The sequence below is a fragment of the Falco cherrug genome, chromosome 3 (genome assembly GCF_023634085.1).
Source record: "Falco cherrug isolate bFalChe1 chromosome 3, bFalChe1.pri, whole genome shotgun sequence".
In the NCBI taxonomy this organism is placed as follows: Eukaryota; Metazoa; Chordata; class Aves; order Falconiformes; family Falconidae; genus Falco; species Falco cherrug.
In genome coordinates, this window is record NC_073699.1 from 108,872,432 (window position 1) to 108,896,767 (window position 24,336).

Here is a 24,336-nt window from a genome sequence, read left to right on the forward strand (position 1 = left end):
TCACCTAAGTGTTGACTGCAAGCTAACTAGGTGCAGCTGCGAACCACACCAAATACACCTCTGTAACACAAATCCCACCCTAAGGCTGTGAAAAGGAAACAACAAGGGAACAAGGAGTGATGCCACAGAGATGTGACCAAGGAGGTACGTCACAGGCAGGATCTGTGGAAAATAAGGTGACAAATATCTCTGCTGGAACATAAACCCTACAAAGTTAGGTAGTAGGACAAAGGAGTAGTAGGCTCAGACAGGTCAGCCCACGTCACTGAGGCACTCCAGAACAGTGTCAAGTGGCTGAAAAGGATTTGGAGTTGCAGCCTCCAGCAAGACAGGCCATACAGACCAACACAGTCGAGGGTATTTCAGCAAGGGGGTCCTTTAATGCAGTTGCTTCTGCCTTATTTAAACCATTTTGGTTTTTGGTGCACTTTAAAAACACGAAATCAAAGGTGGACTGAGGCAGTACCCCCTCCCTTGCACCAATGGACATATTTCTCTCAACACAATTCCACCAAACATCTGCCCAAAAGACTCTCCCAGCTTTCTCCCAGGCCTGCCTCCCCACACATGCTGGTCCGAAGCCTGCAGGCTTCTCACACCGGGCTTCCTTTGGGGAAAGGCAAGAGTGGGTTTCTGTCAGTCCCTTTGCTTGCTTCAACATCCTCTGTTTTCAGCCACTCCATCTTCTGTTTGTGTTGCTGCACAGCATCAGCTACCCGGGCATCGATCATGGCCTCTGTAAGAACACCGTCCTCCGATGCATACGCTGCAGCCTGGAGAGGCAAAGGCAGAAGCGACATAAGTTAGTGATGGCAACTCCTAGGACCAGCGAAGTGGTACCCAGAGCAATCTGGCCTATCGCCATCAGAAAGGTTTTCCTTGATGCAGTTGTACCAGGGACTGAAACACACCAACTGCCCAAGCACAGAGAAGCGTTCACAGCTACGCTAAAGCCTTTGTCTCTGAGCTAGTAACAAGCACCTTCGCCTACCTGCCTCTGACTTCCCGGGAGGAGAATCTTTGCGTTTGGAAGAGACAGGGCCACAGGTTCCTAATGCTGAACACTGCCGGTATGGTTAGGCTGAAGTCACACTTCGCTTGTTTAAATTTCCTCTCCTGCTTTAAAAGTGCTGCACGTATGAAGGCAATAAGGTAAAGAGTAATAGGTGTATACGGTGATTGAATGACTCCATCCAAGACAACAGAAAATGTTTTCAACACTTACACAGGAGAACTGACATCAGTGCTAGAGTGAATATGGGCAATGTGGCATCTCTACAGTGATGTCCAATGCGTACTAACCTTGCTCTTCTGTGTTCTGCTAGGAATCTCCCCTGCGTCACTTCTGTGCCAGCTCAGCTCCTACCCCATACCCATCTTCCCGTGGGACATTCCCTTTTCTCCCTCCTCCATTCATACCCCAACTCCTGACTCTTCACCTCTGCTTGGTAAACTAACACTTGGTCCTGCGGCTACTTGGATAGGCGGTTACAAATTTGATTACAGTTCCTTGCAGAAAGGGCTGGAAACTACTGACATCCTTACCAAACATCCCACAAGATTTCTTGTGGCAGCTTAGGACCACCCTTAGACTGGGTGCCATGTCTCGTCAGCTGCAGCGAAAGGATTGTTACTTTTGTCCTAGGACAGCTAGGACTCCACTGCTGGACATTTTGCAGATGACAACACGAGCAGCCGTACCCTCCAAGGAAGGGAAGGATGCTTACACTGTTAGCTGTACCCATCTCCAAGGTAACAAACCAACTCTAAGCTACAGATTTCTAAATCTGGTTACTCCCTATGCAAGCGCTCCTGCATGCGGCTCAGCACCGTGGCTCCCTGTACAGCTACGCGAGCGAGGGAGCTTGACACTGATCGGGGTGGGATGCCCTCCAGCTTCTCACACCCATGTCACCTGCCCCAAAGAGTCCCAAACTTTAGCTCACACAGTGCTCTCCTTCCACTGAGCCATCACATCATGGATTGTCACATGCCAGCCCTTCTGTCTGCAGGGTGTTCCCCAAGGTCCCAGTTTGGAATACAAATGCTGGCTTTCATGACAGGCTGAAGTGTGCTTCTAAGGTATTACATACAGGCTCCATAAATCATCAGCGGTGCAAAACATCAGTTATACCATGTGCAACAAGGTTTACTGCAAAAGCGCCACAGAAAGAAGTTATGGTGCGATCAGTTTCTGCACCCACTGTCCAACGATGCCTGGGGTTTGTCTTCTGTCCCACCAAGTAAGCTGCTGCACCGCGCAGTATCATCACAGCGCTGACTAGCCCACTACAGTAGATCATACCTGCCTATGAGATTGGTGCTACCTCACTGCAGGAAGGATAATTATTTCAAGAAATGAGCAATAGGTTACCCAAGTTGGTGTCCAGCCTCATCTAGCCTGCTTTCCAGCCCTTACTTGGTAGCCCTTTTTGGAGAACCTGTCAGATCACAAGAGGTCTCGCTGCACAAACCACATGTAACCACAGAGCTGGCAGGCGCTGATTTTTGCTGCAAGAAGCGCCAACACAAATCCTTCCCTGCGCAAAGCCTTTGTAATCCTACCTTAAGGCAGGAGTGACAAGTGAGGCTAATGCTCATACTTCAAGTTAGGAGTAAACACTGGTTGCAGGCAAGGACTGCAGAGGGATAGATGGTCTGCAAATAGAGAATTCACTTTGCATAAAGGCACCCGTGCTCTGTAGTCGACACCTGAGCAGGAGGCACCCTGAACACAGCGAGGCAGCTACTGCCCACAACCACCAGCAGAGCCCTGCACCCATAAGCTGCCTGCTGCCACAACTATTCATACAACATGTATCACGACATGACCCGTCTTCTCTCACTGCTCTAAGACAGGCAGAGTGGAAAGGTTCTGTTCAGTTGAAGTCTCCTCTCTGTAGATATCTCTCACTCCCATAACCCACCCATTCCCCCCTCTTTTTATTTTTTTTTCATTTTTTAAAATATTTTTTTTGCAGGATATGATTGGGGACTCAAAGCTCAAACAAGCCAGCATCCTTTTGTCAATGCAGCCCTCCAGCCAGGAGGATTTCGTGGTTTAAAATGGAGTAAGTGCTTTCCTGGGATGTGCGTTATGTGCCTCCACAGAATAGAGAGGATGTTTTCCCTTCCTCCCTGCTACTGCATAGACCATAAATTCAACTGTGGAAACTCCTGCAAAGCTGTGCAGTTCACGCTCTGTTGATTTTCTCAATGACTTTCTATTTATAGAAAGCCTCAGGCCCTAGCTGTCAAGAAAGCAAATGGGAGAAGCAGCTGTCCCTTCTGGGAGTAGCTTGCACACACACAAAAGTGGTACTGAGCTTCATTTATATGCATACCTCTGCCTTCCTTCTGCATGGTCAAATTTTAACCCATTTTTTCCAGCGCAACTATTCCTGTTTTACAACTCAAATCCAATTATGAAATAATCTGAACACAAAATATTCAGGGGACAAGTAGAGGAATGGAGCACAGATGACCAGTCCAGCCCAGATGACCTAATATTTCATTTCAGCCAAGAACCATGGTTTATTTTAACTTGGCCAAACTAATCTGTATCTTTTGAATCACATTTACAATGAAAACAGCCTGCTCAAAACCCCAAAACACAAGCACCCCCCACCCCCCACTTACTTATAATGTCCTTCAGCACAACCACTACAGAAATGTTAAATTCTTCCCATAACCTGGTCAGGCAGATGATACTTTTAAAATATAAAAAGGGTTCAGGGAGCAAAAAGGTATTTATGTCAGTGGCACAAAAGGCAAAGAAATGATAGGAAGCTCACCTCTGTCATTAACACTGGGACATAAAACTCCTGGGAATTCTCTTGAAGTGTTGCCAGAACCATTTTCTAGAGACTACAGCTTGGAATAGCGAAAGGTTGCTTTTTTGACATTTTATTCAAAGCATATCAATAGGTTTAAGTACAGCATGCAGAACTAGAAAGTCTGCATGTTACTATAAACAGATCTGAAGGGAATTTTGAAGTGTATAAATGCATCTAATCCATGCTGTACTCATGAAGGATTAGATATGAGGAATGGAAAAGCACAAGGACAAAAACGAATGCTCAGCCTTCTGCAGAACAGATTAGAGTGCATTTCTAGCATGCAGACTATTAGCTGTGCCAGACAGCACAATTTTTCCCAGTGCTAGAGGTTACACCCTCTGCTTTCCTGCACCTTATTTTTGCTGTTTGGTAAATTCAGGACAAACTCAGCCAGACTGGAACAACAGTGAACTAGAACTCCATGTAGATGACAGCCAAGCAATTTCAAGACCAGCTTTATAGGGGAATTAATTCTATGAAAGCTGCAGCTATCGCTCAGGCTTAACAGAGATGTTTTTGTTAAAAGCAATATTGGCAGAACTGGCAAGGGAGACACCTTGGTTTTCCCTTTTCTCAGCTCTTCCTGCCCTTCATCTTCTCAACTTGAACATCATCTCAAACTCTTCCTGCCTATGTTGTTAACCTGACATAATGCTTTGTGTGGAGGGGGGGGGGGGGGGAAACCAACTGCAAGTAGAAAACTGAGTAGGAAATCCAGATGTTCACCTTAACTAGTGTCACAAGAGGCTCCCTAAACCCTCAGGTTAAGTCCTTTTATAGCTTCCTTATAGCTCCGCACATCCAAGGGAGACAAAATTGTACCTTGCAAACTGATTAAAATTCAGGTGGGTGTTCACAAAGGTGCTGCTCACATCAGGTCACTTCCCAGATCAGCCATCTTTGGCAAGCAGCACCCTGAAGCAGAAGTTCAGTCATACAGGAGTTTAAAAGATGACCAGATCAAGAGTTAACAGTCCTGTCCGTAGTATACAACCACCTTACAGCTGTTGCATCCAGCTGAGGAAAGCGTGACAAGCATTTTCTTGAGCCAGTTACGTGGGTTTGCATAGCCCTGACACACCCCAGATTGCCCAGACACCAGCGCAGCTATGCAGTTAACTTGTCTTGCCAAGCTATTTTTAATTCTGATCAGCTCCCTGACCCAGTTCGTAGTACAGCCATACACAGAGGTGTACCAGCACAGTGGAAATGCCTGATAGGAGAGCGCATTGTATCAGCTACAGAGCTACCTATAACGAGCAGTTAGAGCCGACCCAGGCCCCAAAACACCAATACCATTCAAGATCAACTTGGGTTAAGAGGCCTTAAAACATCTGCTGGCAGAAAAGCTTTTAACCACAGCTACTGAAGTGCTAGGAAAAAACAAAAGGCAGGTGTTAATACATCTTGCCACAGACAAAAGTCAGCGAGCCAAACCCAGCAGACATGCAGCCTTCTGTAAAACTCTAGCCAAGCGCCAGCCAGTTACAGCTCCAACCTCCGTGACCCAAGGACTGAAAAAGGATCCTGCAGCAGCACTTCGGATCAGCAGCTCTGGCAGGCAGCTCCCAGGGCAGTGTCCCATACAGAAATCTTACCCCTGTTCGGACGCCCTCACAAACCTGCTAGTGAACTGTATCCACCCAGCCATCTCCCAAGGAAAGAAGTCCCTGTGCCTGGCCACTAGCTGCAAAAAGCCTGTGCTATTTTAACACTGACCATGACACATCACGCTTCCTTTCCTGATCAAAAAGGGTAAAATATGAAGTCCCCTGTTCCAGAACACCAACAACTTTGATTTTGACACAGATGAAGCTTCTTGCAGCTTCAAGCAATTCATAGCGTTTTGCCCATCCTCTCCTGCATTTTTTTTTTTTAAAGCCCTTTGACTGTTTTATGACAGCAGAAAGGAACATAACCTCCTGCTGCAATTTTACGTAGAACCTTGTTAATAGTTCTGGTGCTATAAGGTACATTTTAAAATAAGCAATCAGAGCAACAACACTAAGGAATTAGTCACCCCCACCTTTCCCTTCCTTCAAGATCACTTAAAGGATAAATGATAAAAACCGAGGTCATTCCCAGGGAGTAATGACAAGCTAGGAGATAAAGGGTGATAAAAAGCAAAGCTGATAAAAAGCAAAGGGTCATTTATCTTTTTTTTTTTTTTTTTTTTTTTTTTTTGTTACAGGAAATGCCTGGCAGCAAAGCCTTCCACATACATGGGTAGCGAGGTTCTCTTCTAAACAAAGAGAAACAAAGAAGTTAGATGACAGTTAGTGGTCTGCTTTCTCTCCCACGTCACCATCACTGAGTTTAGGTCTTTATCCTGGGTTTCAGAATCAGAAGCCCACAAAAAGTATTGGAAGACATGAAGCCATGATCTGCTGGCTCTGTGAAAGGCAGAATGGCCCAGATTCTGGTCCTTCCTTCAACCTGTCAGCTCTCCAGCATGGTGTCTGACCACGTGCTAACCGGTCACCCTGGCAGGCCACCTAACACCCATCAACACGGGCCACATCTCGCAGTCTCAAATACTTGTCAAGCATCTTGCTAAGCTTCTTGACTGAACTGGTAACAGTACTAATCCGGTATGTTTTCAGGCAGTTAGAGAACAGAAGCAAGTTAAAAATAAAGCTTTATATACATCTTCGGATGACAGCACATGTTTTGAAATATCTTTTGAGAACACAAAATTCACATACTAAAATTAACCAGCTGTGTGCTAACATACAAAGAATAAAATAAGGACTAACAGCACTCAAACGGCTGCTCTGGACCTCAATTCATGAATCCTGCAGTTCAATAGGTTAGAAAGGATAAATACCTCCTCTACCTTAAAAAGGCAAAAAAATTGGAGGAGAAATGAAATGCCCAAACTTTATAAAATGTTTGTGAACGGCTAAACTAAATTACAAAACCCAAGCAACAAACAACTTTGGTTTTACAATACCTGAAAGAAAGCTGACATTAGTAAGTTACACGACATACAATTTGGAGCACATTCCTTAAACTGATATTACTAGGTTAGTTTATATATACACAATCTAGTAGAAAACCAGCAGCTGTGACAAAACAAGGTGAAACCTGATTAAAAAAAGTGCTTAAGGTTGCTGAGCATGTGAACAACTGTACTCAAAGTGACTGCATTTCTTACTTCTATATAGGTGCCATGCACATAGAAGTACCTAGGCTTTTCAGCTCCATTTTCCAGTTAGTTTAGTTCCTTCCATTACTTAAGTTGTGTTAAAAAAGTGTTTAGAACAAAGCAGGTCAGAAGGATGTTTTAGTGTCCTAAAGCTGTCATACCTATGGCCAACAACGTCAGGCACCTCTTCTGTTGAGCTTCTTGAGCTGGAACGTGAGCAATGGCCAGCATAATTTACCTAAACCCATTCCTAATTCACCTGCTGTACTTAAATTCAGTAAGGCCTTTCCCATTAGCGATTATAAAAAACTGTTCCTACTTACAAGACAAGGAATTACACAGATATTGACACCTGCCCCAGAGCTAGCAGCATTCTTAGTACCACCATATGGACATAATGAAACTTCTACAGTGAGACTAAGATCTGAGACTCCAAGACCAAAGACAAAAACCTTCCAGAAAGGGAAAATGAACCAAGAAGCCCAGTGATCAAAGCCTTAATTACCTGCCATGCCACAGCAAGCTGAGAGATCTCTCGGCCAGACATACCCTCTGTCAACCTCGCAATCTCTGAGCATTTTTTCCCATAGTCAAACTGGGCCAGCTTCAAACGTCTAAAAAGCAGAAGAACAAGGATTAGTTTACAGGTAGCCACATGACAGGGCAGAAGGGTGAGGGAGTCAGAGACGGGCTTTGTAAAGAGCAACACTTACAATGAAATCAAAGATCAGATCGGATCAATCTCTGTAGAAAGATCCAGTCTGAATAGAGAAGTTGTTCTCCTGGGCCCAGAAGCCTGATTTTGTGGCACAAAGAAACGTACGTACCTGGATTAAGACCAAGAAAGTGCAAGACTGCACAGCTCACAAGGAAGCAAGTCACTTGGTCTGATTTGTCTCTGTTAAGCCAAGCAAAGACAAGTGCTTGGATATGAGGAGTTCCAACAGTGTTCCTACTTGCATTACTGCCTCCAGTGCAGTAACTGGTCTCCTAAATTTTAAGGGCACAACAAACCACGGCACGAAATTCTAGGATGGCATCTCATCCCGTAACAGGACAGCAAGAGGCACCTCTCCAAGTCTTATCTGTACTACTTGTTTAAAGTGAGTTTATAGATGGCGTGACAGAACACACAGAAAAGGAGGTGAAGGAAAAACAATAAAAGAAAGAGAATCCTGTACGGTGGGAGAGTTCTGCAGGGATACTCACTGTTTACCCTCTGTGGCTGGCTTCAAGACGTGCCTATCAAAATACATTCTCACAAGCCGCTCCCGTTCTTCTAGCTGAGGAAGATCAAAGTTCACCATTTCATCTATTCGGTCATTGATAGCCCAGTCAAACTGCTCAGGCTGGTTGCTTGCTAAAACAAGCATGAACCTGGAAGTACGAAACAACAGAGGAAAGACTGAAAACCCCATAAAAATAACATTAAAAATCAATGAACCAGTCTGAACATTGGGAACTGCCATGGCCAGTATCAAAGGCATTTCATCACCTGCCATGTCTAAAGATTCCTTAGAAACAGCTTTGTAACAGCATTTCCAGCGACATACTAAAATGCAGTGCAGTTTAAGCTACTGTGAACTGAAACGCATTTGGCTCAGTACTTCGGCTTCCAACATCAGCCTTCCCCAGCCTACCCTTGCAATGGAAGCCTCATTTATCACTTTATCCACAATTTCCCTCAAGTCAGGAATGTCACAAACATTTAGCAAGAGTACAACCTCCCAGAGACCTCTAAATCTGAAACCTCACGACAAGGCTGGACAACATGGAGAGACGTTCTCTGGCACATACATATCTCCAGTTTAAATCCCAGTTTGGGGAACTGACTTCAAGCTGCTGACTGCACCAGCACCCTAGAATCATGAGGGGCAGTCTTAGTCCTGCTCTGAAGGTAGCTGTCGAAGCGAAAGCCAACAGCAATACTGAAGCCTCAGCCTGCTCAACGAGCTGCAGAGCATTGAATGGACTCATCCTACCCCGAGAACAAGGGGAGCGTACCACTGCAGGGTCTGCGTACACAACGGTCATTCTGCAGCTGGAAAAAGCTGACTGGTTTCCTTCAAGGAAGTCTGACAACACATTCCTGCTACCAACTAAATGTGTGCAGAAGGAGATGCATTCACAATTGGTACCATAAAACAAAGCTGGTTTGTTTTACCAAGTTTTGCTCCATGGACAGATGTGCCAGCTTCCAGGTCCTGCTCTCTCATGCAGCATTCTGAAGCCAGAAGCCTTTTCTTTTGCTTTTTAACGGTGCTTCCTCCCCTTGCCAGTTCTACTTTAATGGTTTAATTGATGATACTAGCTTAACAGTGCATTATAATTTGAAATGGGCTTTTAACCACAGCTATTGGAATATTGACATTCTTGCAGTCTATTTAAATCCTAGTCTACTGGGTGCCGTGTTCTCGGCTGTCATATCTGACAGTAACTTTGCCAACCCAAGAGCCACACAGGCGTGAAACTGTTCCTTTTCGACCAACAAGGACTTCCCCCAAAACCCTGCAGAAACACAGCTTGAATAAAGGACTGACACACAACTTGATATTCATGCCTTTTCTACCATGAAAGCGATATAAATGAGCAAGAGATGCAGGCACAGTCAGTTACCCAGCAAGAAGACTCAGAAAGTTCTTTGGGAGGAAAGTTTAAGGCACCAGTTCACAATACTTGGCTATGTTGATAACAATTCACTGGTAAAGTAACAGTACTCCTCAGGGTCTCACCAAAACAGCTACATTTACACGCACTATTAGACATTCAAGTAAACTCCAGCTCACGGATACAGGGCTCCTTATTGCCCCAAGCAGCAATAAAGCTATTCAGAAGTAAAAAACAGTGTGTGAATCACAAGGACGTGTTCAGTCTCCTAGCACGGCTCACAGCTTAAATTAGGGTTGAATTCAACATCTGACAAAACGACAGCCCGATTGTTTTGAGCGGAGGCACAGCACCCACCAAGCAAGCCCAGAGCTCTGCTAAGGCGATTTAACATCAGGGGGAAGAACTGTCCCCTCACCACCCCCCACCAGTCACTCCCTTGCAGTGCAATTTTCAATCCGGTCAAAAACATAACTTAGCCACATCCACGGCGATGAAGACATTACAAGTCTGGAAAAAAAGACTACTTCCCAGAAAAAAGGGAACCATCTAAAGCTGGAACATACACGCTATTATTCTTTATTAATAAAGTTCTACAGTTCCACCTAAACATCTTCAGCATCTTTGCAGGTACAGGGCAACAGACATTTTTAGACATCATCTAGGAGCTCAGGATATCTACATTTTTCACCTTGGAAAACTATTTTTATCTTAAGCACCGTTTGCTCTGGGTCCCACAGAACATATGTATTTAGCCAATATATATTTCTTCTCCTAAACAGTAGTACAACATTGTTTAACAATACTCAACTTGGCATTTATAGTGCAATTCTATGTACCATTTCAGAAGACACTTGCTATGATCCCAAAGAGAAAACCAAGGATCTTGCAAGGTTCTTGCAGGCTCAACAGCAAGCTATTAAATTCAGAAGGGCACACCTTTCAAGGCACCTCCCCGTGACAAATAAAGGTACATACAAGCAACTAACAGTTACTGCATTGGTTTTAACGAGTTCAAGAGAGACCCCAAGGACAGAAAATGCCCCGCTGTTGTCCTGTGAACAATGACCTTCTAGAATATTTATTTCAATGTCATGAGGTTACTCTAACAGGTGTTTCATTACAACCTTACTAAGGGAGCAGTTCATCACTGAGAAACTCACCTTCCCACAGACAGAGACAGCTTTTCTTGGCTCAATTTCTTTGTAAAAGAATTTTAACAACTAAGTAAAGTTCACACGCAAAAAAACCCAACAAAACAAATTAAAGACTATTTGAAAAAAGTCAAGGAAAGGTCACCTCTCTTATGAGAGCCAGGAAATGGCTCGTGTTAAACTGAGCAGTGCTCTGCAGAAAGTTCGCATCAGCGTGATGAAATAAACATGGATGGATTGGCCATGAAATTCACACAGATGCACACATCTGTCAAGCCAGCCCTGCCATCAGCTGTGCTTAGTAAATCTATTAGCAGCCACGAAGGAAACAGCTCAGGGATTCCTACACTGGCGCACAATGCTGCACGCGGCCATATTGAGCAGACAGCTCATGCCAAAGAAATGGAGTTGGATTTATGCTCGTTTGCCTGAAGTTTCAAACCCACCCCCACCACACACACACACACACACACACAACACAGGAAAGGCCACGAAAGCACTGGAGAGAAAGAGCAGCTCAAAGCAGCAGCAGCAGCTGAAGCAGTTTTAAAGAGATCATGAAACATCAAGCCAGTATCAACCCCGCATTCTCTTTTGCGGTCCTGATTTTCACGGGCCCAATTCTATCCTTGTATAAATAACAGTAACTTACAAAGAAAGAAAACATACTCATTAAAACAATCAAGATTACCAAGTACATCCCTGTTTCAGGAAACAATCTCCCTACAGTGCTGGAAGGGAGCCTCACACCGTATGGATGACATATAAAGGGAACTGCTCGCCACCACGTATCATATGTAAGGGAATTGTAGTCCTGAAGGGCAGTTCAGTTTTGCACATCTGTTAATGTGGGCCAAACGAACACCCTTTTTACCAGCACTGATCTCTACCCTGTGTACAGCCCTTTTGAGTTCTAATTCCCAGGAAAAGATAAAGCACAAGCAAGCTACATTCAGTATATGAACTGAAAAGGGGATATTCTACACAGATTTTTTCAGCTCCTTAGTAGCACAATTTCCAACTTCAATTTGCACACCACAGACTCTTTACAGACTTTCCTCAATTCAGCAAAATACCAACTGCTGTAAAGGCTGAAACTGAATACTTACTTGTTGCTGTGCTGCCCCGTTCTGTGCAGAAATGCATTTAGAGTTGCTCTGAGATCCTCACTGATTTTCTCCTGCAAAGATGAAATCCAAAAGAAGATCAGCTGCTTAAGACAGGTCACAGCTTTAAGCAGCATTACTGATGAAGCCAGTTCTGTTATTGTCAAGCATTATAGTAGAATCCAAAGCACTGTAATACCTTGGAAAAAAAGGATCAATTTATATGCTGAGGAAAAAGGTTAAGAATTAAAGCTTCCAGCAGAGATTAAGTATTTACCCGCAGACATTCAGTGATCCTTGTGGTTTCAAACCCAAGGTTCTAACCTTTGACCTACGTGGCTTTCCCTGCTCAACACCATTTTAGCTGGGAAGTCCAATAAGATACGTACAGGAAAATAAGTCACAGCAGAGGCTTCACTTCACATATTCAAAATAATCTGCTAGGGATAGCTCTTTAAATAGACCATTGGGATTCAAGTAGCAGGTCCAGGTTCAAAATACAGTACAGTGACTTCAAAAACATAAATCATTCGTATGGGGGAAGACGCTAGTGTAGCTTCGTTAATATAGTGAAAAGCAGTTCTGTTATGAAAACTCCCAAGATACGTATCTGTCGGGACAAAAAACCAAACCCTGCAGCAGGATACCAGCTCTGCAGCGTGAACAATCTTCTCCTGTTTTCAAAATATGCCTTTCTTTCCTACTGCCCAGTCACCTGCAAAACCTCCAAAAAGATTGTCAACCATCTTTTGCAAGGAGGAATTCTCAAGTCAGTCTTGAGATGCTCATTCCATTTGGCTGCAAGATGCTAATTTCTTGTCTCTGCATCACTTATTTAATTAGGTGAGTATAAGGCACCTGCCAGTTTTAATCTTTTGCTGGTTGAAGCTACTTAATCAGGTTAAACAAGAAGGCTGTTGGCTGACTAACTCTGCAGCATGCAGAGATAACAGACACAGAGGAAGCACTTACCGTTGCCCTCTTCCGCAAAAATGCATCCGCTTCATCCACAAATAGCAAGAGCCTGCGAAATGAAAGCACTATACAGTAACAGGTAAGTGAGGCTCAAATGGCTCAAGGATTCTCTTGTCCCACTGCCAGGCACCCCTAACTATGACCAGTTGTAAACCCAAAGGATTACACAAGCAAATTCCTTTCTCAAGGCAACGCTTCTCAGCTGAGCCACAGCAACTTTTCTGTTGCACACACTTGGCCCACCCCAACAGTTAAAACTAGTTATTAGCTTAAGACACCTTATGACTTAAATCTGACTCCACACCCCTGGAGTTTTGTTTTCTGCTATTCAGATTTTTTTTAAATAAAGATGGGAGTTTTCACAGGCATGGTATGGCAAGGGGCTTGTATCTAGCCATGTTAGCATGCTGCTGCCAAGTTGGAAGAGATCTTTTAGATTGTAGAGCTGAAACTTAGACCTGCTCCCTATGTTTCTGAGAGTGCTTACTTTATACTTCGAGAAACGTGTGCAAGGGCACAAGACAGCTACACAAACATACAAGAAACCTTGGTGACAATGGCATTTTCCTGCCATTTTTTTTTCTCCTTATACCATTCTGAAACCTCAAACCAGAGTCCTCCCCTGCAACTTGCTTTGTTATTTTGTGGGGTTTTTCCTTTCCAAACCACACTAGCAGTAATGTAACGGTTTTACTACCTGTGGAGAAGTGAATTAATAAAGTCAATGAATAATTCACAAAAATAAATTCACTTATAACCCAAGGGTAGTGCTCTTCCCAAGAGACAGAGTGCATAAAGATGCTTATCAATAACAGAACCAAGTTGCTCATAAAGCTGTCACAACTTTTATTACCTTCTTGCCTAGCTTCAAAACCAGCTTTCTTTCAAGGGATTTCAGGGCCTATTAACATCTTTTACTCAACTCCAGCTTTTCTGAAAATATTCTCAGCTACAGTTTCTGCAGAGAAGAGTCTTCTATCACAACGGCTTTCAGCTAATAAAGGCAACACAGTACAACAACAGCTAACATTGTTGGATATCCAGAATAAAACCTTCAATGTTACTGGAGGTTAAAATATTGATGTATATGGACACATGTAACTTCTGATCATGACTTTTGTAAGATGTCTATCTGAAGTGTATGAAGTTCAAACACACCAAAGTTTTTGGGGACAGAGAATAAATTCAGACCCAAGCAGCGCTGTGGAAGAGAAACCTTTAGTGGAAGCATCCAGCAGTCTTCATCCATCTCTCTTCCAACTTTTTCTAATCTCACTTAAATTTTTACACATTTCCTTCTCTATCTCCTCAGGGTAGGAGAAGCTTAAAGCGTTCAAATCCTTAGGACATTGACTCTGCATATTTTTGGTTGGTTTTTTTAAAGGGGAAATAGAAACATTAAGAAGATGAATGCATCAAGGATCAAAACAGACACTGCGAGACGATGTCCTATCTAAAGTAATCAAAGAACACATAAATCACTAGTTAGCCACATTTACGGAAGACCTGCAATCAAAACCGCACAAAACCCAAACTGACACCCACTGCTAGTTCTGTATTGAGTTTTAATATCCTGGCTGGACAAGCAACTTCTTAGCTACCTCTGCACTGCAAAAATCCATTTATACTAGTACGAAAAAATTAACTAGACACTTTTACAAATCAGGGAGTCAAGGTTTAGCCTCAACACAAATGCTTTTATGCAGATAAAAGTTTGCTTTTAAAGGTGGCTGAAAAAGCACAGTAGTTTGTGACTTCTACACTTATCTAATGTCAATGCTTTGAGCACCTGTCTCCCCTTACTCTTTTATTTCTTACTCTTCACTGCTTCTGCTTGAGACTCAAAAGTAAACAAGAAGCTGAATCAAAACATTATCAGAGTCTAAAATCTGAGCAATCACAACAGGGAACATAATATCCAGAGAGCGTAACACCTGGTTGCACCTCCATTCATACTCAGTCTTCTAATTACTGCCAGAAAACTAATCACTCTGAAAGAAACGTGTCCCAGCCTTCGAGTGGACAGTACCTCTCTACCTGCCTGGTGAGATCTGCGGAGAGTCAAGCTATGACTGATCTGAAGTAAACAAGAAGAGTTTGAGGGAGCAAAAGCTTTCAGCCCTTTAAATATTACCGAGCAGCCAGAATTCACCCTTTCTAGGAAAACTTCAGGAGATGTTATACCTGGTCAGTGCTACCTCATCAGTGTGAGAGTATCACTCCATAACAACCAGAGATGAGGGGTCCGAACTACATCGTTGCAGCGACTTTGAGCAAGAAACAAAATTCAGGATTCAGAGGAACCTCTACTTACCCTCTCCTACTGGTGTTTGCCCAGTCGAAGAGTTTATGCATGGCAGTAACTCCTTCCCGCCCCATAGGGGCAACATCACCACCTGTCATGATGGCATAATCCATGCCCGAGTGCACAGCTAATTTCTGGAAGGAAACCAAACCAGTCAGTTAAGCACTCCTTCACTGCAATACCAGGGAAGGTGAGAAGGGAAATACAAGTAGTTTAGTCCTATCAGCACATTTATTTGCAGAGGGCGAGTATGCTCTTCGAGAAGAGAGTACTTCTTTAGGCACTTCAGGACAGTTTTTAGCATTGCTCGGAATGGGAAGGAAAAAAGGAAGTTTAGCCTTGCGGCAACGCATGAAATTTAATGCTAGAAGGCACTGCTGAGAGTGCTTAGACCTTCACCTTTAACTTGTGTGTTGTTTATTTCTTCCACTGTTTCCTTCGTGGTCTAGTTTATTAACAGGGTTCTATTCTCTATTAGACACTTAACTGATAGGACTCAAAATTTTATTTGTTTACAAAAAGATAAAAGCCTGGAATTAAATGGTCAGTGAACCCAATGAGTATTCAGACAAAATAACAGAATATGCCCCTTTTGTGTTTTAACACCTGCCACAACTCATTGGTCTGGTGGCTACTAAGCAAAGGGTTTTAATAAAGCTCCTAGGGCATGCTGGAAATACCTCCCTTAAGCCTGCAGGTAAAAAAAAACCTAACAGAAAGCAAAACAAAACCCTCTGTGATTTTTCGCTAGGACAGAAAATGCAAGTCTATCCATAAAGCAAGTTTGACAGGACATAGCCAACATCAGCCAAGCACATCAGAAGAGCCTATGGCTTGCACTGACCAGTTTCCTTAGGCTGGCATGTCCCTGCAGGGCAGAATTACAGCGTTGGCAAAGCCTCCCCCTACTTCAGCCCAAACAGGCCTACCAAGAGCTATGAGACATTTTAATTAAGCTCCCAGCTTAAACCTGCTCTCCATCTCACCGCAACATCTTAGCACTGAATTAGCCCACAAATGCCTGGATCTGCAATGACAGACTTCGCTAGGATTTGAAGCCAGGAAGAGGGAAGATCTTTCTCTCCCCCGCCTCCGTTTCACAAAGCAGTTCACAAAGCAGCTACCAATTAAGCCCTGCCGTGGTGACAGACAGCAGGCTGTGTTAACGTGCCATGAGCTGACCCAGACCTGACTATTCAGTTCTGCCAAGTAAAGTCATCTGAATGTTAAAATGAACAAATCAGCCCAAGCAGATCAGCAACAGCCCCAGCAAAACATGCTCAGCTGAATCCAACCAATTATCTGCTGTGCAGCAGGAGGCTGGAAAAAAAGCTTTGCTCCATCCATTAAAACCACCCAGTTCCTGCTACTAACGTTTAGTGGTTTTTTTATCAGTCCAACAAAGCTGGAAGCTTTGACAGTCACATCCAAATGTGTTTACATCTGTCAAGAATCCTGTCATGCTGCATTACTACCATCACAGGCCTACACGTCTTTGCCCTGCAGGAGTCAGTGCGGTGGTCTTCCCTCTGACATGCCACCGTTTTGGAACGGCAGTAACAGCAATCTGTACTGTCACTGCCATTAACCCAAGTGCAGAAGTCACAGCTCAGAAAACCTGCTTTTTCTCAGCAAAAGCCAGCTTCCCTGCGTAATATTCTCTCCTCTCTAGAGCATAAAGGTGTCTCTCTTACATCCATCTTCCTTCTGACCCACTCCAAATCTTTTACAGCTACCACCAGCATCCCCTTGGAGTTTCTATGCTAATGGGGAAAAGCATTAAGAGGTAACTTCTGGACTGTTTAATAAACTTCTTCATCCATTGCCAATCACCTCACTCAGCTCTCACGTTTCTCCCTTCTTATGCTGTTGTTGTCGTCATTTCCTCGACCTGTCCCCCTCTACTGGCTTTAGAAATCCAGACTAGGTGGCATACCGTCAGAGCAGGCAGCAAAAAACTACCGGGACACGGGTTTAATGCATGGAGAGAGAAAAAACAAGAATTCAACTTGCATCAGCACGTCAAGTCTGCCACTGTTAAACAAGTATTTGAAACCTCAGATCTAGTGGACAAGCACTGAAAAGCAAGTCAAAAATCAAATCAACTCAAAAAAACCCAGATCCTGGTAGCGCATATGCCCAGCGAAGCCATACCTACCTCTTCTCTGCTCTGGGATTAGTAAGCAAGAGCGGGAAGACCCTATTCAGAAAAGTGCACGAAACTAACAGAGGTGGAAATGAGACAGCAGGCCGGCATTGCGATTTCACAGCTCACAGTTGCCAAGTGCCTCTTCCAGATGGAAGGGCTCTTCTGCCTACACTTAGTACCAGAACCCAAGCAACTGTAGTAATTTAGAGTTGAAGCAGGCTGCATGCCCTTTCCTCCCTTTCCAACAGACACATAAGCACACCATGTTTATGCAATACTACAGCAACAGATTTCAGATTAGGTTGGGTGCTTAGAGCCTGAAGTTTTCAGAGCACCCTGCAACATACAGGTTATCAGAATCTTGGCATGGCTTTACCTTGGCAAAGAGCGTCTTTCCAGTGCCAGGGGGACCGTACATAAGAATATTCCTGTATAGGCTTTTATTCTTTTTTGTATTTCTTGTTGCTATGGCAATGTCTCTCACACGTGCTTCTAACTGTGGCTGCAACAAAAGGGTTAAACTTAAGGAATAGAAAGTACCACGCGACCTGCATCTATCAGCTTCATAGGTGAGTACCAGGAAGAAGCAGGCAGCACTCCTAATGTCTCGAGCTTTTACACCTTAACTTCAGCTGGTTATTACTTTAGACCAGGGTCATTTCCCTTTCTAGGTCAGGATTTACTCAATTTGAAGTTCTGTCCACTTGGCTACTCATTTATAAGAAAAAGCAGCAGTGCGGGAAGCAGTGCAGTAACTATGGTAAGAACCAGTAACACCTGAAGATTCACCTCCTATTGGATGCCCTGGGAGGGATATGTCAAAAATAAGCAACTCTTTGCAATACTTCTTTCATAAGTCATAAATGTTCCTGTTCTTACTTATTACTGCATTTGTTGGGATCCTGAGAGAAAGCTATTCCTGCAGGAGCACTTTCTCTCAGCATCTTCAAGCAGTACTTAAGTTTGCCTGATATCCAGGAATCAAATTCAGAAGCAAATATAGAGTAGCAGCCCTAATTACCAAGTTAAGAACCATTCACAAAACAGGCAGATGCATACGCTGCTGCTTTTTTTTTTGGCCTACAAGCAGATCTAGGTCCAGTAATGTTTAACAGATTAGATGAGACAAGTGGAGCTCTGTATATTAACATGCAGACTGAAGAAAAAATGCGGCAGGGCAAGGAATGCACTAAGACTTCCAACTGCCTTGCACACAGGGAAAAAAGGTTAGTGTGCTTAATGCGTGTCACACTGAACACAGGAGCTTATTTACAGCCCCAAGGCTGCTGTCTCTCCAGAATTACTGGAATTACAGCTTTTGAAGCCAGCGTAAGGAAACGGCTGTATTATTTAGATTCCAAAGTCATCCCTTCACAGTCCAAGATCACAAAATAAGAGTACTCACACTGAGCACAACTCCTTCAAGGGCATCCTGAGCCTTGCTGGTAAGACGCTTACCAACCTAAAGAGGACAAATTCCATTACTGACACATAGAAATCAACCACAGTTTTGACAACTTACCTGGACAAAAAGGTCACACAAAATGACAACGAGCTCAGCCCACCTATGCTATCTCTAATAGTAGGTTTATTCACAGACCCATCTCTCTGCCTGACAGAAAGAGCTGCAAAAGGAGTTCTGCATCCTCATGGCAGAGTGCAACACAGAAACAAAGCTAAACCTTACCTTGATAGGATGCTTCAGTGCCTCCAGCACAGTAATGCGTGAGGTTTCTCTCACCAGGGAAGGTTTGCCCAAACGCGCTTCTATGTATCGCCCTGCTACTGCCGTGGCATTCTTGGCAGAGTAAACACCCACGGCCAGCAGGGTTAGACCTGCCACCTGCAAAGAGATGGGGGAAGGATTAGGAAAACACACTTGGCAAGGCAACGCTAATGTATGTAGCATGCCCAGTGGAGGGGAATTAAGATTCAGGACAAATGCTGACCAACAGGGAGTTATTTTTGGTAAGATGTTTTATCCCTGTTCAGCCAGCCAAGGTCTTACACTCCCTATTCATAAGGCATTTAGCACTCTTGCATCTTGCAGTGTGAAATGCACAGAGGAAGCAGAAGCGACACATATAGGCATGCATCCGAAGTATGTATTCCCTGCCCAAAACGTGTGTGGCTTTTCAGACTTCTAACTCCATAGAGTACGTATTAAGACAAATAGGCACGAGGCTTTGCTACAAACTGGAGGTATAAGCATCCTATGAAAAACTAGGATCTCCCATAACACTGAAGCTTTAGCTTCCGGTGTTGTGAACAGAAGTGGTGTGGTTTGGTGGTAGTTTTTGGGGTTTTATTCCAGGTATTCTGTGAAGGCATGGAAGAATAAGCCCACATCAAGCAGGTGCTATCTGCCACACTACTCCTCACCCTACAAGAAACCGTACGCAGAATTAAAGATGCCAAGATAAACATCTGTTGTGGCTGCCACCAAGGTAGTACGCAGTAGGGAACAAAAAGGACCAGCTAGGGTACACCTGCTAAAGGTCTTGGTTCTGGCTTGACTATTCACAACAGGAAAACAGGTACTCAAAGAGGACCTTCAAAGCCAAAACCACCACCGGAATTATTGCTATTGCATTACAGACTGTTCTTTCAGAAACCCCAGAACATCAGTCATCCCCATCAATTTCCCAGTGAAGCAGAAAGTCTCCAGACTTCTCTGTGGTTTATAGCTGCTGCTCGGTTCAGCACTACGTTGGCTCATATTAAACCAAGAGCCCTGCAGGCAGCTTTTCCCACCATAGCTAGCTGGCAGAATAGACATGGAGCTGTGCTGACAACCCTAAAGACGCTCCAGGAAGTTGCTAAGAACATTTCAAGACAGGAGTTTAAAGCAAGACTTTACAGAAATCTTTAGCATGGATAGGACTGTTTCCTTAATTCTCAGAGACTGAAAGCACTGACCACTTTTATAAAACTTAAGGTACACAAACATAAGCCTCCAGGTTCCGGCTGTTTGTACTTATGGAGGCAAGTCAGTTGATTTACCAAAAGTCCTATTCACCTGAAAATACAAGGGAGCAAGGGGTATTACTTTTAAACTGAGAGGTGTCTGGGAAGAGGCCAACTGTTCCACACGGTTCTGCGTGCAAATAATCAGTTGTGTTCAGCTTATAGCTAGATGCCAATAATGCATGTCAGAGCAAGCCCAGATAGATAGAAGAACAAGCTGCAGCAATTGCTTTCGAAGTAAGCAGCCTTTTACTACAAGTACAAAACAAGGTCAAAAGCCTCAAGGGCATCAAGGATGGCACTGTTCAATAAACCATGAGACACCATCTGTTCACTTTCGCTCTGCTTAGACGTGTGACGTCACCTTTGCTTTGCATGGAAACATGCACGGTTCAGAACTGCAAGTTCCAAGATGCAAAGGGTAAGACAACCTCCACATCCAATTCAGTTCCGTTTACAGGGACTTTCGAACACAAAAAAAGAGGCTCCACCTTTTTGCAGCCTCCCTCTAAAAACAAGGTACCACGACAAATGATCTCATGCACTCTTACACCATCGGCTTCAGCAACATCCAGTACCAAGCAAAGTTACAGGTTGCTTGATACACGATATCCACCCAGGCAGAGATAAGTATTTCAGACTTTTGGATTTCACTGATGTTCATACCACAAGGCACAGAGAAATACACAGCTTCAGTCTTACAGCTGTATCAAACCAGGAAAATTACTTGACTTGCACATTCACAAAAGAAACCCAATTACTATGCCAACTTCACAAATCAGTCTGATTACAGTGCCTGTCTGTTTATCATGAAATAGCTAAGAAAGGAATGAATCTCTGACTGATAAGCAAAGTGAATTCCACTAAAAAAAAAAAACCAATAAACCCAAAAACTTGGAGCAGAACCTTTGGGGTCCTGCTGGTACGGGAAGAGCTAGGAAAAGAACAGCCCTTACAGTAGGCAGGAAGAGCTGAAAATACAGGGCTTATTTAGAGGAACCCTAATCTTACCTTACAGTCATTTTTCAAAGCAGCAAAATATGAGTTCCAGCTGTGTTACCTCCTTTCCAAAAATATGCGCGCTTTTTTTTAAAACCTAAATGTCCCAAATTCACAAGACAAGCACTTGTCAGAAGCAAAAATGACCATAATGCAGGAAACTGGTATCTGGGTCAAGAGAATATGCAGCTAGAAACACCAACCACTACTCTGCAAAAGGCTCCGAATACTGCAGGCATTCCAGGTACAGCCTACAGATTACAAAAGGATCCACTAAAAGCATGTCTTAATTCTTCCCAGAGCACTAAGGCAGCGCCTTTTTATCAGCCTGTGTGTATAAAACCACAGGGTGGAGCAGATGGTGGCAGCTAACTGAAAGGAAAATGTCCACTTTAACAAGCCAAGCTACTAAAAATAAATTTTCACTGTAAAGTTTTATTGTAAAAAGTACAGTAAGAAGTAACTTTATGTCCGTAAGAAGCCACTGCCATGCTCTTTTGTACTCTTTCCAGCTTTCAATCAACTTATTTAGCACACATAACAGCCCTAAGTGCTCTCTAGGCTACATCAAAATTAGATAAAAAGTTGTGAGATAAGCAGCAAAAAAGTTTTAGATAATGTCTTGCAATATCTTGATGTTCCAAAGACTAAAGGTGCTCCTTTATAGATGAAAGCGGGACCCTCATACTCTCAGAGAGCTGACACTATCCACCTGGAATGAGACTAGCAAATTCTTGGTAGCTAACTTGTGGGAAGAAATTGCAGCTCAAGAGACAGAATGCATGCAAAAAGGGAGTATCGAACAATTTCTCTCTGGCCTTAAAATTGTGCACCTTAATTTAAAAACACAAACTTTCACGATGCATCTCTTACTATTTGCTGAGGAGTGTTCTCAGAGTTTTACTGTAAAGGATAAGTAAACAAAAAATTTGAGACCACTGGTTTAGAGTAAAAAAAAAACCAAAAACTTTTGTGCCCACCAGATCAGCTATTACACATCTCCAATATACTTCCCCTAATATTCCTAAAAAGGCATTTCCAGTTTGTAGTTTAACTGCAAACACACAAAAGAAATCAGGGGTGGAGGAGAAATGGATCCCTGTTCCCAAAACCCACCACTGGCGAAGTCTAACAGCAGCGTTAAACATTTCATAATGCTTTGTTCACCTATAAACATTTACAGATGTTCATGCATGAAAACACAACAAACACCAATCATTAAAAAGCTCAATGAAAACTTAGCAGCTCAGAGCCTAGTCAAATATGAAAGTGACACTCAAGTTCTCCAAAAAAATCTGCAGTTATCTCTAATTGCCTATTAGATAAAACCCCTACTCTCCTACATACATAAGAGACTGCAATCTGCAGAACAACCTGTGGAAAAAAAGCCATCTGTGAAAAAGACTCGGCTATTTTTTTCACAGAACCTGCACATATTACTTGTAATAGCTGGCAAACTTTCAAGAAACATGTTTGTAAAGGTGATAGAGTCTCCAAAAGCAAGAGAATTCCACGCTGTTGATCAATCAAAGCCAGAACTTTTGTGACCGATGAGGAACAAATTATCCATACAGGGAAGACTAGAATTAATCTGAATAAAAATCTGAAGCACTCTCCTTAAATGAGGACTGCAGAGAGCACTAAGTGAGCAGCAAATCCCCATCACAGTTTACAGTTTATAAACATATCAGAGATAGGAGTTTGTTTAACACACATTTACAGACAGACTTTTCTGGCAGTTGTCGATACACGTCACAATCTTACCGTGGCTGTAACTTTATCCCAGTCTGTTACAAAAGCACGGAATCCTTCCCCGAAAAGCATCCCAGCTGTCCTACAATAAGCAAACAGCAAGACAAGCAGGAGAAGAAAAAAGGGATTTCAAAAGACTGAACTGCAACAATTTACAAAACAACTTTACAATGGTCTTCTTCAGAACCAGCCACAGCTAACAGAGGGCTCACCTGGGAACTGACAAATGAATAAGCATGGCAAATACATTTATAATCATCTAATGTCTACACCTGGTCTGGGATTAAATCCAGAAAAGCATTTGGCATTCCGATGATAGCAATTTCTTTAACAGATTAAGATTATTAGTGCTGAACTGTAACAAAAGGTATTTAATTCTAAAGCTTTTTTAATTCAAAAATTAACAAATTACAAATCTAGATGTCCACCCCTTTGGCTGCTTTATACCTTTATGGTATATGTTCAGAAACTGAAAGAACTCAAAAAATTTTCAGAGTAACTGAGTCTCAATTTTAGCAAGTAAGGCTTGGAGTCATCTGTTGGTAAAATTACGTAAAATCCACAGTCTCTCCAGTTCACATTCAGATGACCATGTAGCAAGATAAGTGAAAGAGAGGGTTCCCTTTAACATAATTCCTATCATTCAGAGCACAAGGGTGTACAAACTAACCCTTTGTATTCCTCAGAGCCTAAGGGGAATAAACACAGCAAGGTTTCCTACATGACAGGAGAAATCTGCAAAAGCAGCAAGACAACCCATGCCCTTCTCCTGGCTTGCACGTACTTGAGGGACTCCAACACCGTTTGGCGATGTTCAGCAGCTTTTAGGCGAATCTGCTCCCGAATGATGTCTGCGTTCTCCCGCTCAGCCTTGGCACGGGCTCTTGCCTCTGCCTCCACACGCAGCATTTCATTCTTATGACGCAGCTCCATCTCTCGCTCTACAGTAGCTTTTTTTAAAAAAAGAAAAAAAAACCACAGAGGAAGACAATCTTTTGGGCTGGCTTAATCCCAATTAGCAAGCAGGTGAAAGAGATGCATTGCTTCATCCTGGCTTCACAATAGCTGTGTGTGATCCCATGGCAGCAGACTTCAAGATCTTAATTCTTCCCACCCTCCCCCAAAAGGCAGCCAACCAGTACAGTATTATTACAAAAGACAGACAAGGAATTTTCTCTCTGTGCTTCAAAAGGATCACACACCAAATAGGTGGCCTCTTCCAGATGGCACGTTGCAAGACAACAATCGTATTCCAGTTCTGGAAGTTCATTACCAGAAAAAATGCTGAGGGCCAACTTTAGTCGGAGATGAGCTAGACAGTAAGAGGTAAAGCAA

The 24,336-nt window shown here is 43.3% G+C and overlaps 1 protein-coding gene across 1 annotated transcript in view; it reads right to left on the minus strand.

Annotated features, from left to right (window-relative positions):
* Nucleotides 1-360: 360 nt before the first annotated feature.
* The window catches only part of LOC102058833 (ATPase family AAA domain containing 3A), a 28,678-nt gene continuing 4,702 nt past the window's right edge, over nt 361-24,336 (minus strand). Inside the window, exons 6-16 of the mRNA XM_055704901.1 lie at nt 23,786-23,951; nt 23,014-23,083; nt 18,971-19,126; nt 18,689-18,745; nt 17,660-17,785; nt 15,144-15,268; nt 12,827-12,878; nt 11,858-11,928; nt 8,197-8,364; nt 7,493-7,601; nt 361-773 (exon numbers count right to left, since the gene is read on the minus strand). Coding sequence (XP_055560876.1) covers nt 594-773; nt 7,493-7,601; nt 8,197-8,364; nt 11,858-11,928; nt 12,827-12,878; nt 15,144-15,268; nt 17,660-17,785; nt 18,689-18,745; nt 18,971-19,126; nt 23,014-23,083; nt 23,786-23,951 — 1,280 coding nt within the window. The 3' untranslated portion in view covers nt 361-593. The remainder of the gene's footprint in view (nt 774-7,492; nt 7,602-8,196; nt 8,365-11,857; nt 11,929-12,826; nt 12,879-15,143; nt 15,269-17,659; nt 17,786-18,688; nt 18,746-18,970; nt 19,127-23,013; nt 23,084-23,785; nt 23,952-24,336) is intronic.